Genomic DNA, 12,157 nt, shown 5'->3' with positions numbered 1-12,157 from the left:
TATATATATATATATATATATATATATATATATATTACTAGCTAGAAAAATATTTGCTGTGACTTTTGCATTTAGAATTGTGTGGGTATAATTTGTATGATAATAGGTTAAACCTTTCAAAATAGTGAGCAGTGTAAAGTAAGAGGTCATGGAGAAACTGTAAATTTGTTTGATTTTTATGTATTATAACCTTGTTCGTAAATTTTGCTTCACAGAATCACTAAATGAAATTACCATTTTGGTAAAAGATTTCTTCATGATTACAGTTTAAAAGTGCTTAAAACTATCTTGTTAATGAAATAGTCATTAATGAAAAATTAAGTATCTAAATTAATGACTGTAATTTGAGATGGTTAATTAGGCAGATTCTAAAAACGAAGTAATGATATTCTTGAATGGATTAATGCACCATGTATATTCTATATTATTGTTAAGCATTACAAATAGCAGCTAATATCATATCACTTAACTATTGCCATTTACTCACTTGTTTGGATACCATAAAAACACCTATTCAAAAGGCTAACCAACAATAAAATACATTGCACATACTATAACACAAATGTTCACATCCCATTTGAAAGAAATTGGCCCAAAATGTAAAATGGCAGCAACATATGACAAGTGAATGCCTTTATCTAGACCTGCTGAAAGTTAGGAAGAAAACACTATTTTCAAAATCAAGATTAGCTGCTTTAACTGAAACCAATGCTAGTATATTCTGGGTATGTTAATATAATGGAAATTTTTACATTGTTTTTTATATACAAGGGAGTGCTGAAAAGTTCCTGGCATTAAGCATATCACAAAAGGCCTGGTTGGAGGCCCAAACTTCCAAGTTCTTTTATGGGGCTTACAAGGACCACTACAATAAGCGTGTGACTCTGAGAGGGGAATATGTTGAATAAAATCATAATTAATTGATACTCTTGTATTTTCTTTTACCCAAAACCAAGAACTTTTCAGTACCCACTCATAAGTATTGTATATCCTAACTGAAAGCTAAAGAAGGCATAATTTTTAATTTTCTAAGCTGGGAATTGTACTGAAATTGTGTGTAGATAACTTTCTGTAGGTTTAGAAGATATTAAATCATGTTGGATAAACAAATATGTTATTTAGAATACTATGAAGCAGATAAGCAACCATTTCAAATTTGTTTAGACACAATTTAGGACAACTTCCATCGTAGGAGAGTACAAGACAAGACCTTAGAAAGCTCTAGAATAAAACATAACATTCAGTTCTCTATAAAGGACCATTTATTACAATAGCCAGTAAGCAACATCAAAGGTTATACTTCTGATGAAGTCTTGTCAACCAGGAATGTTTGTAATTTTTTGCTTTACTTGCTATGCTAGAGAATGTTAGCTAACCTGCAATATTTGGTCTACCAAATAATGGTCTAGCAAAGATGCTCTTCCTGCTACCAGTCTTCACCTGTTTCCATGGCAGATAATATTTCCCCATGGTTAGACATATCTCAGAAGATTGAAAATGAAAGACATGGCTTGTATGATGTTGACACTTGCTTACAGCTGATGTCAAGTCAGGGAAACACAAAACACACAGATATACATACATGTACATGACAGGCTGCTTTCAGTTTCCATCTATCAAATCCATTCACAAGACTTCGATCATCATGGGGCTATAGTAGAAGATACTTGTCGAAGGTGCCACATGGCAACTTTTCTCCATACAGTTTTCATTTACAAGGAGTAAATGAAAACAATGAACAATCTCATTCAAATATTCCTATCTTCATTAGAATAGATTAATCAACATTCGGCAATCATCTTGTAGCTTTGGGATTTTGAGGATGTGATTGTTTATTTTTTAGAATAACATTGTAAGGTAAATGTAAGAGGCCAGATCTGACAGTTTTAATATAAAACAGGTAGCATATTTTGGCTGGATATAGCCAGTTTAAATGTTAAAAGGTTAAATGAATCTCACTAATTGTATGTCCCTAATTTCATTGAAAATTACTATTTGAGAAAAGGAAAAGGTGCAGCAAAATTTTATGAGACCCTTTTTTCATCTGTACAAATCTCAAGGTACACAACATGTGAACCAGCACTTTCATTGAAATAAAAGATAAAATTTAAATGAAGCTTTCTGCTAAAACTGCAGCACATATACCAGTGTAAGACTGTTACACTTTTGAGCTGGTTTATTTAGTTTTGGCATAACAGCTGTTTGTGAGACTATATTTTTCTATTTCAATAGTTGATTACCAGACATGTGCAGTAAACCTCTATTTATGTATCATCTTTGCCCTCTCTACACTGCTTATATTAGCCAACTCTGCATCAGACTGCTTCCTTCCACCTGCAGTGACATTTGTTTTCAAGTATATGTATTTATTAGGAAACTTCACATTTCTTGTTATTTTTATATATATATAGTGTTTGTTTTTAAGTTTGTATAATATGGCTCTTAAATTTTTTGTTTAAATTTTAATAACATTGTTTTGTTTTAATATTTGCAACAAGCATTTGGACTCAAAGCAATGTTGGGGTTATGAAAAATCTTGTCATTCCAGTTTGCAAATGTCTACACCCCATTGTCCTGATTCCAGTAATGGATGGTAAGCATGCATTTTTTTGTTATCAAAACTTCTGTAAATACGTTTTTTTGGATGAAAGGAATATTTTGTCTGAATTTTTAAAAACTTGTAGATCAACCTGACTCATCAGTACATTTTCTTCTCACCACTTGCACCTCATGGATTAAGGATTAGGGTTGAGAAGATCTGGTCATAAAGCTGTTAAACTGATATTTGTAAAGCTGTTCAAATTAAGCTAAAAATTCAAGAACATAAGTAACACATTTCGAAAATATTTTTCATTAGATAATTACAAATTAAATTTTATACCTTAACAGTTGAATACACTTTTGTTCTACAGTAACCTGGGGAAAATGAATAGACATCTAAGTTTACTTGTAATAGCCTGTTATTAAGTATATACTTATCTAAATTAATTATCTTTCAATATCATACTGAATTTGTTACATAATTCTTGTTTATACAGTACCAAACTATAAGTTTTTCTTAAAATTAATATAAACATTTGCTTTCGTAAAATCACTGTATTTTATTAAACTAATTACTTCATTGTTTTATCTTTTGCTTTTTGTATATTATAAAATTAGTTAAATTATTCTTACTAAGTGTAAATTTTGTTTCATTAGTAAATCAATTTCATTTTAAGATTTTTGTTTCACAAGCACATGATTCTGAGTTCCATCTCACTATTGTGCAGCATCTAATTCAAGTGTCTTCTACTGTAGTCACAGTACAGGATACTGGGCTTATAAACTCTATTCATTTCTTGTGAGAAGAATTTATCAAACATAAACTGTGTGAAAGCCGATAGTGTATGTATATCTCTGTATGTGTTTATATACTGGTTTGATCTCACTGCAAACCACTTTGGGCAAGTGTCTACCACCATGACCTCAAATTGACCTTCATCTTGTCAGTAGAATTTAGCAGACAGAAACTTTATAGCAGGTTGTCATACATGTATATACTAGCTTTTAAGCAACTGACTCCGAATGGGAGGATCTGGAAATAGATCTCTGACTTGTTTTGGAAAATTTGTTGCAATTGCTTCCTCCAGAGTCATATCCCAATGATGATCATATTCGTCACAAAAAAAATCATGTAAAAAAATCGCCACAAACAATCACAGTAATACAAACATAGGAATCCAAAATTGCAGGATTGCAGGTCCGGATTCAGCCCAGAATGTTTTTAATTTATTCATGGAGTTAACCTTTAGATTATAAAAATTGTTATCGTACAAAAAAGTTTGTCGCAAAAAGTCACGTAAAAAATCACCGAAAATAATCACAGTAAGGAAAACTTGGGAATCCGAAATTTCAGGATTGTAGGTCCGGATTCAGCCCAGAATGTTTCTAATTTACTCACAGAGTCAGCTTAATTCCAAAATGGTATATGTTGGGCTACAGCCTCTAGGAATAAAGCTGAAAAAGTGTGACACACTGACATTCACATTTATTATATTAATTATATTGTATTTAAGGCGTCGAGCTGGCAGAATCATTAGCATGCCAGGCAAAATGCTTATCGGTATTTCATCTGCCATTAGGTTTTGAGTTCAAATTCCGCTGAGGTCGACTTTGCCTTTCATCCTTTCAGGGTAGATAAAATTAGTACCAGTAACATAATGAGGTCGATGTAATCGACTTAATCCCTTCCCCCAAAATTTGAGGTCTTGTGCTTCCAATATAAAGGATTTATTAAAGTTGAAAACGTGTGACACACTGACATTCACATTTATTATATTAGATATGTTTAATTTTGGGGAAACTTTATTTCAATTAAAGTGTATTTTATGTGTGTGTGTGTGTGTGTGTGTGTCTATTAAAGGAAGCAAAAATGTTAGTGTTCAGTATGTTGGTGACAGGAATTTCTGTCAAAGAGACATGGTTAAACAGAGTTGTACAACATCTCCCTCTTTATCTCACATGCCCACACTTTCTCTCTCTCTTTTATTATTACTCTCACTGCCACCATCAATACTACTACTTTTAATAAAACATTATCAACTCTCCCTAAATTTCTTTGTCTCTCTTTCTCTCCCTCTTTTTCTTTCTCTCTATCTGTCTTTGCCACCCCCTCACCATCTCTATGCCTGCTATTACTCTCACCCCATCATGAGGAATGGTAGGAGTGTCATTGAATAGTGAGAGAGGGGGGGGGGGTCTAAGTGTGACACACTGATACACAGAAATTAGTTTTTGCATTATATTAGATGTTTAATTTTGGGGAAACTTTATTTCAATTTAAGTGTATTTTATATGTGTATCTATTAACGAAAGCAAAAAATAAAACAAAAACCAGTGTTCAGTATGTTGGCAACAGGAATTTATCAAAAAACAAAGTTGTTCATCATCTTCCTCTTTCTCTCACATACCTCTCTCATTGAATAATGAGAGAGGGAGCCTAAGTGTGACACACTGACACACAGAAATTAGTTTTTGCATTATATTAGATGTATGTATGCATGTGTGTTTATGTGTAGTTTATAACTCTTCCTGGGTTTCATTGTTCAATACAAAAGGAAAAAAAAAAAACAGGCATCTTCTGTTAAAACTAAAGTATTTATTTCTTCATAGTCTAAAAGCTAAACAATTGCTACTTTATACTACATAAATTTGAGATTCACTGCTATGTAATTCAGGAAAGACCTGCTTTTGGTTCTATTTCAATTCTTTTACTAGGTTTTATGACAAGAAGTCTCAGATAGAATCATTCTGGGAAAATGGAGATTTTGGTTATGTGAAAAAAAGAAGAGAAGAATTAAAATCCTACTGTACTGCTGAAAAACTTGTAATTCTACTTGAATTTATTTTTTTTATTTATTTTTTGCCTGACATCAAGTATTAATAAGGTTCCTTTCCCCCTTATCTTTGACCTTGTTTTCATTTCATATTGATTTTATTTTTGTACTTTTTCTCTTTCTTCTCCCAACAATGTATTTTTCTTCCTCCCTAAGTCCATGTGAGTTGTTGTTATTGTTGTAATTACTGTTATTAGTGTAATGGTTTCTAGGTATCAATTACAGCATCTATGCAAATTGTCAGCAAACTGAGCCTGTGACCCAGTTTGATTTTACTTACAATTTCCCAATCTCCTTGGGAAATATGTAAAAGTCGTTACTTTCTAATTGAATGAAGGTAGTGAATTTCTCCCTTGCTCCCACCAGTCTCAGGGACCCTGGAAAGGGAAAGGGGCAAAGAGTTTGCATGCTATCACCAGCACAGCAGTGTGTTCATAGACAAGAGACATATCACTATGTAGATAGGTAAGAAAAAATGGGCAGACCTTGCTTGAATACAAGCAGTGTGATCTCAGCCAAACACAACTAAGGTGATGGTGTTAAAGTGTAAATACAGCAATGTTTTATGTCTGCTACTGTAAAACAGGAATATTCCCTGTGACAGTTTCTCAGTTTTCATCTACCAAATTTCGCTTACTAGGCTTTGGTTGATCCAAGTTATGATAGGTGTCACACTGTGAGATCAAATCCAAGCCATGCTTTCATACATAATTTTGGTTGGTTATCTAATACCCAATCAGCTCAGCTATCCATTCCTTCTACAAACTTATACTACTAAACTGGTCTACTAGTAAGCTAATCCAAAGTCACTACCTTCATTCAATAATATGATAGATAAATAGTGCAGCAGTTTGTTGGATTGCAGTGCTAAATTCAAGTCTCCTGTGCAAAAGCTATCTGTGATAAAGTAGTATTTTATCCATGGGTGATTTGTCATTCATCAGCTAAACACTGCTGAAAGCATAATCATCAGCCCCATGGACTCTTGTGATGTAGAAAAAGAAAACAAGGAGGATGTTATCAAATTATGTTTTCACCTGGCTCCTCTCTTCTATCTCTTAATCTAGACACATTTTGTTATGTAGAAGTGTAATTAATAATGCATAGCAAGCAATAGATTTCTATATTTTCCTAATTTTTTTTTTAATGTAAATTTTCCATGTGAAATGCTCTAGAAAATTTTTGTTTCTTCTCCAGTGAGCCATAAATTCTAAAAGATCAAGGAATACTAATGTAGTCTCTATACTAAAGTTTATCAATCCTTCCCCACTTCTCCCAAGAACTGCAGTCTTCTGGAGGTTTCTCCTTGCCCACCATCTTTTTTTATGAACTCCTCTAATTTCCATCAACAAGTTCCTTTGAAATATGCCATGAGCATGTTGGTTGTCATTCTTAAACTTTTACATTTAATGCTGTTCCTATATATTTTTCAATCACCCTTCTTTCCAAAACAATTACAACTCTGGCCCATACTCATAGTTTCAGATCTAACTAAAATAGTTTGGATTTATTTATTTAGTTCACCCAATTATTCATTTAAGAATAATTTCTCGAAGAATATGTCTTAACCTTGAAGTTCATTCATATTAACTGAGAAAATATATAAATAAATTTATATTAATTTACTATTGTACAATAAAACGCTATGGAATCTAATTTTTACTATGAAATCTTTATGGATATGCAATATTTCAGGGACACCTTTAAACCAATTTTATACAGCTTAATGATTCAGTAATGTCTTACAACCAGTTGGCTTCCATCCATCAATATCCCAAACAGCTTTTAACTTTGAAAATAATTGATATTTTCCTTTTACAGGGTGATTCATCTCTAAAATGTTGCAAGTACTTCCGATATTGTGAAGCAACCAATATCTACATTGACTTCAGAAATATTGATCTCAATATTGGGAATGACAGGTAATAGTTTATTTACTAATACTTGATTCATGAGCATTTGAGGCTTTAGGGCCTGTTTACAAATCAAAATAGTATGGCGTTTACCTATAAACAAACAGAATTAAGAATTTGATTAAAAATGTAGTGCAACAACAATGATGAGATAACTTCACAACCTATGATGCTACAATTAAGCAGTTGTTACTTTTTTATGATATATAAATTATCATCTTTGCAGAATCTCATAAAATTACTAGTGTAAGGGTGGAGATTTGGAGTGTAATTCCTAATACCACAAACAGACTAATTACATCTTCAAATGCAACAAGAATCTGAACTCTCACATGTTCTTTTTAGTTTGATAATCTACAGCCTAATTACAAGAGTAATATGATTTAATTGTCTCATTTCTACATGACATTTACATACAAAAATAACAAGGAACTTAGAATACACTAGTTTCCATAAAAATGTGACTTGGGTCTTGCCTGTATATTTGAATTCTCTTCTTACAACACACAGACTTATTCCAGTTTCTGATCTTTAAAGTCACTAACTTAACTATATTTTTTTCATACAGGTAGTATCTCTAAGGTATTTATTCTCTAAATAACATTTTTTTCCCTACAATAACTGATATAGAATATTTCACAATTAGTTTAATCACTATTTCATCAAGTATGATGAAGTTTGTGCTTTACTGATAAGGTCTTTCCCAACTAGAATATTGGTCATTTTCTTCACCATATAATGCATAGAGCATTAAAAGGCTAAGTCTTTTTATTATGTTAATTAAAAAGTTGAAAGAAGGAATTTACTGGAGTATTTATTTTGTATCTCTTGAAGTGAAACAAAGTTTTGATAAAAGGAAAATTTTCATGTGCAACTTGTCTTTGAACAGATTCCGAGAAGACATTCTCAAAGAAAATGAAATTGGGGGCCATTGTCATATTTTCAAAAATTTAATACGGGCCGAAGGGCAACATAAAAGTCCACTTCAGTCATGGTATGTTCACAATTTCATTCATTTTCTTTTACATCGTTTTATTGATTTCTATAAGACTTTAATTTTGAACCCTTACTAATGATTGTATTTTGAATTAATTTTTCATTGAAAATGTAAATTTTGAATATAAAATTTTCATATTAAGGGGAATGGAAGTAAAATGTACAATATCCACTATGTGGTTAAGATGTTATCTTTGCAATTGCAGAATTGATCCAACTGCTCAGAATCTTGGATAAGTGCCTTCTACTATAGTCTCAATTTTCCCAGTGCTTTATGAATGCTATTATTTAGTTGAAAGAAATTGTACAGAAGCCAATTGTGTGTGTGTGTGTACATGGGGAGAGTTGTCCTTTTTTGGGGGGAATGTATTTGAGTGGGAAATGTAAATATGAGGTGGTATCGAAAGGTTCCCAGACTAGTTATGTTTAATAAAAAGTAACTTATTTACCTAAGTTTTAACATCCCCTTTAAAATAGTCACCTTGTGCAACAATTTACCTGTACTAGTATTCCTGCCACTTTTGGAATCTGACCTGGAAGTCGTTTTCCGTAAGCGAGTTGAAGACCTTCTGTAATCTGCTCTTGATCTTGACAACGGTGTTAAAGCAATGACCTTTGAGCTGCAGTTTCATCTCGGGGAAGAGATGGAAGTCCACAGGTGCTAAATCTGGTGAATAGGGTGGGTGGGGAGGTGACATGTTGTTTTTGGCAAGAAACTCATGAGTGATGAAAGCTTGGTGACAAGGTACATTGTTGTCATGAAGAATCTAATTCTTCACGCTCCACAGATCCAATCACTTCTGCCAAATGTCCTTCCTCAGATGCTTCAAAATGTCATTGACTGGCAGAGACATGCTGCATGTTAAATTCAGACATTAAGATTGCCTGCACAGACTCATACAACAGACCAACAACATTTTCAATGTCGTTGATTGTCCTCTAACAAACCTTATGCACAAGCTGATGAATTTTCTCCACATTTCTGGAGGTGGCATTCATGGCAGGTCTTCCAGATCACTTATCTTCCAGAGATGTTCTTCCACTTTTGAAGTGCCTGTGCACTTGAAACATTGTGGACAACCCATTGCCTCATTACCATAAGCTTACCAAAGAATGCTCCATGTCTCTGTAGCAGACTTCCCATGTTTAATGCAGAACTCCACATTGGCTCTTTGTTCCAACTTCCTGTCCATGACAAAAATTGCAGTCTACCGCATACACGTGATCACAAAAACACAAATTTCACAACTTACGAAGTAAGACGTCACTCAGCACACTGCCTCATGAAGGTCACTGCTAGCTCTCACTGCACACACAGCCATGTGCTGCCATCTGTTGGCGCACTACAGAACTAGTCTGAGAACTTCTTGATACCACCTTATATTGACAAGAAAAATAATAAATTAGTGCTGTTGGATGAAATCCCTTGTGATATTTGTTCTACCATAGTTGCACGAGCAAACCCTTATTACTTCTCACTGTTGAAAATGTAAGTGAACCAGTGATTGGTACATTGGAAACCTATAACCAACAATGTTATTAATAACAAAAGATAATAAAAAAAAAAATATATCTGTACAGGATTTCTTAAATTATTATTCACATCACTCACTAAGATAATGTCACCAAAGCAGATTTGTTAATGTACTTACAACATTTCAATCAATTTTTCAGATATGTAGGATGTCTTGAAAGTTATCAACATGTTTGAAATTTTATTTCAAATAACATACAAAAATACTATTGGATATTTAATCCCTTGATGATTCTTGTATTATTTAAATTTAAATAGGTTTTCAGAACTAGAGAACTATTCATCACTTAATTTCTACACTAATAATACAGAACATTGTGATGTTCATATTGAAAAACCAACAATCATTATGAAAATGGATGTTGGTAAGCAATCTTTTGATTCTGTTTTAAGAAATTTTGTTTGTAATATAATATTGTATTGTAACTATCTTTCTTATAAATGCTCATCTTTAGAGGTTGTTCTATGCAGGATTTCATTATGGTTTCATTTTATAGGATTAAGCCAGCAGTTTTGGGTGAGGGGGAAGTCAATTATATCAACCCTGGTGTTCAGCTAGTACTTATTTTATTGACACCCAAAATGATGAAAAGCAAAGCTGCCCTTGGCAGAATTTGAACTCTTAACGTAAAGACGGATGAAATGCCACTAAGCATTTTGCCATCTCGCCACCTCAGACAGGATTAATATTAGTTTCCAATTTTGACACAAGGCCGGCAATTTCAGGGTTGGAGCTAAGTTAATTACATCAATCCCAGTGCTCAACTGGTACTTATTTTATCAACCCCAAAAGGATGAAAGGCAAAGTTGATCTTGGCAGAACTGGAACTCGGAACATAAAGATGAATGAAATGCCTCTGAGCATTTTACCTGGCATAGTAACAATTCTGCTAGCTCACTGCCTTAAATAGGGTTAATTTTTAATGAAAGCGCAAGCATAGCCAAGTGGTTAAGAAGCTTGCTCAAATGGTGATGATGATGATGATGATGATGAATAAAGGTTTTAGAATTTCTTCATAATTTGAATCAAGTTCTGCACAGACAATGTTCAAGTTGTCCCTATTTCTAAGCTAACATTGTTATTGTTAACAGAAATTGTTATCAGATATTACAAACATACAATATTCAGGGAAAGATTATTATTAAAGTTCTTTTTCTAGTTTGAACAGTCTTTTGATGATAATTTTTATTTGGTGTATCCCAGTTTTTAAAATACATGCACCCTGTTCCTGCATATTGTAAAAGAGTTGGTATCAGGAAAGGCAACTGGCTGTAAAATACTTCCTCAAATTATACTTCTGAACCCATGCCAGTAATGGAAAGTGAGTGATATATGTATATATATATATATATATAAACAAAATGTTCTAAATGTACTGCTGATTATGAGGATATACAGATTTTAGATTAATATATTTAGTCATACAGGAGAAAGAAAATAGAATGCACTAAAATAGTACGATGTAAAATTTCTTTTTCCATCATTTAATCCTTTGGATGTTTTCCAGGTCAGTTCAAGCATTCTATTTAGATTTTTGCTTGGAATTTCATCTCTTCTAAAAAGGATATACTGATATAAACATCAACATACAAATCAGTCTGATGATATATTTTATTGCCTAGTGGAGGATATGATCTTCATATTTAAATATCATACCTCACAAAATTGACTTCATTATATTATAAAAAAGAAAACAAATGAAAGGTCAAATCAAATTTGGAAGCACTATTCTGTTGTACCATTCTTCTATTTATAATGAACAGAAACCAATGAATTCCTGTAGCTTAATTGCTAAATTGCTTTTGTGGAAAAGAGCAAGGTTTCCAAAAATATTAACAATATGGCTGAGGGGAAAATACTTATGGGGAATTGTTGTGCATGCTAAATACAGAAATAGTAGGATTGTTCATGTGCAACATAGTGAGTTGAAAGGCTTTGATCTACTGAAATTTTCCAACTGATTAGTTAAGAAAAAAGTCCTTCTAGGTGATGTGATTAAATGCTAAAAATAAGCAAGGAAGATAACTCCAATTAGATTAATAAATTGAATTTCTTAAGCACTGTAAAGAACAAATCTACTCCAATCTACATTGATGGCTTACTATTAAGTCAGCTGGTAATAAGATATGAGTCAGTCTTATTAGACCTCCTCAGCAAAGCAGATGCCTTGCTTCTTGTTTTTAGATTTTAGACACTTTGAGAGGGACTTTATATCTGCTAATTGGTTGGACAATCTCAGTTGATCAAAGTTTTTCAACTCACTATGCTACATATATGAGATCCTACTGTATTCCCAAAAATTTTGTAACAGAGAAAGTAAGTTTCAAATGTGACAGAT

At 32.7% G+C, this 12,157-nt stretch overlaps 1 protein-coding gene across 2 annotated transcripts in view; it reads left to right on the top strand.

Moving 5' to 3' along the window:
* The window catches only part of LOC106876274 (EGF domain-specific O-linked N-acetylglucosamine transferase), a 48,249-nt gene that overhangs the window by 17,121 nt on the left and 18,971 nt on the right, over nt 1-12,157 (top strand). The window contains exons 3-7 of one of the 2 annotated variants that reach the window (XM_014924766.3): nt 2,499-2,593; nt 5,257-5,365; nt 7,197-7,297; nt 8,178-8,282; nt 10,077-10,183. In XM_014924766.3, the coding sequence (XP_014780252.2) occupies nt 2,499-2,593; nt 5,257-5,365; nt 7,197-7,297; nt 8,178-8,282; nt 10,077-10,183 (517 nt within the window). The remainder of the gene's footprint in view (nt 1-2,498; nt 2,594-5,256; nt 5,366-7,196; nt 7,298-8,177; nt 8,283-10,076; nt 10,184-12,157) is intronic. The other variant, XM_014924767.3, reaches the window with a different exon arrangement.

This window comes from Octopus bimaculoides, chromosome 1, assembly GCF_046866305.1.
Source record: "Octopus bimaculoides isolate indiv1 chromosome 1, ASM4686630v1, whole genome shotgun sequence".
NCBI classification, from domain to species: Eukaryota; Metazoa; Mollusca; class Cephalopoda; order Octopoda; family Octopodidae; genus Octopus; species Octopus bimaculoides.
Note: the sequence above shows the minus strand (reverse complement) of the source record. Positions and strands in the feature narration are given on the sequence as shown.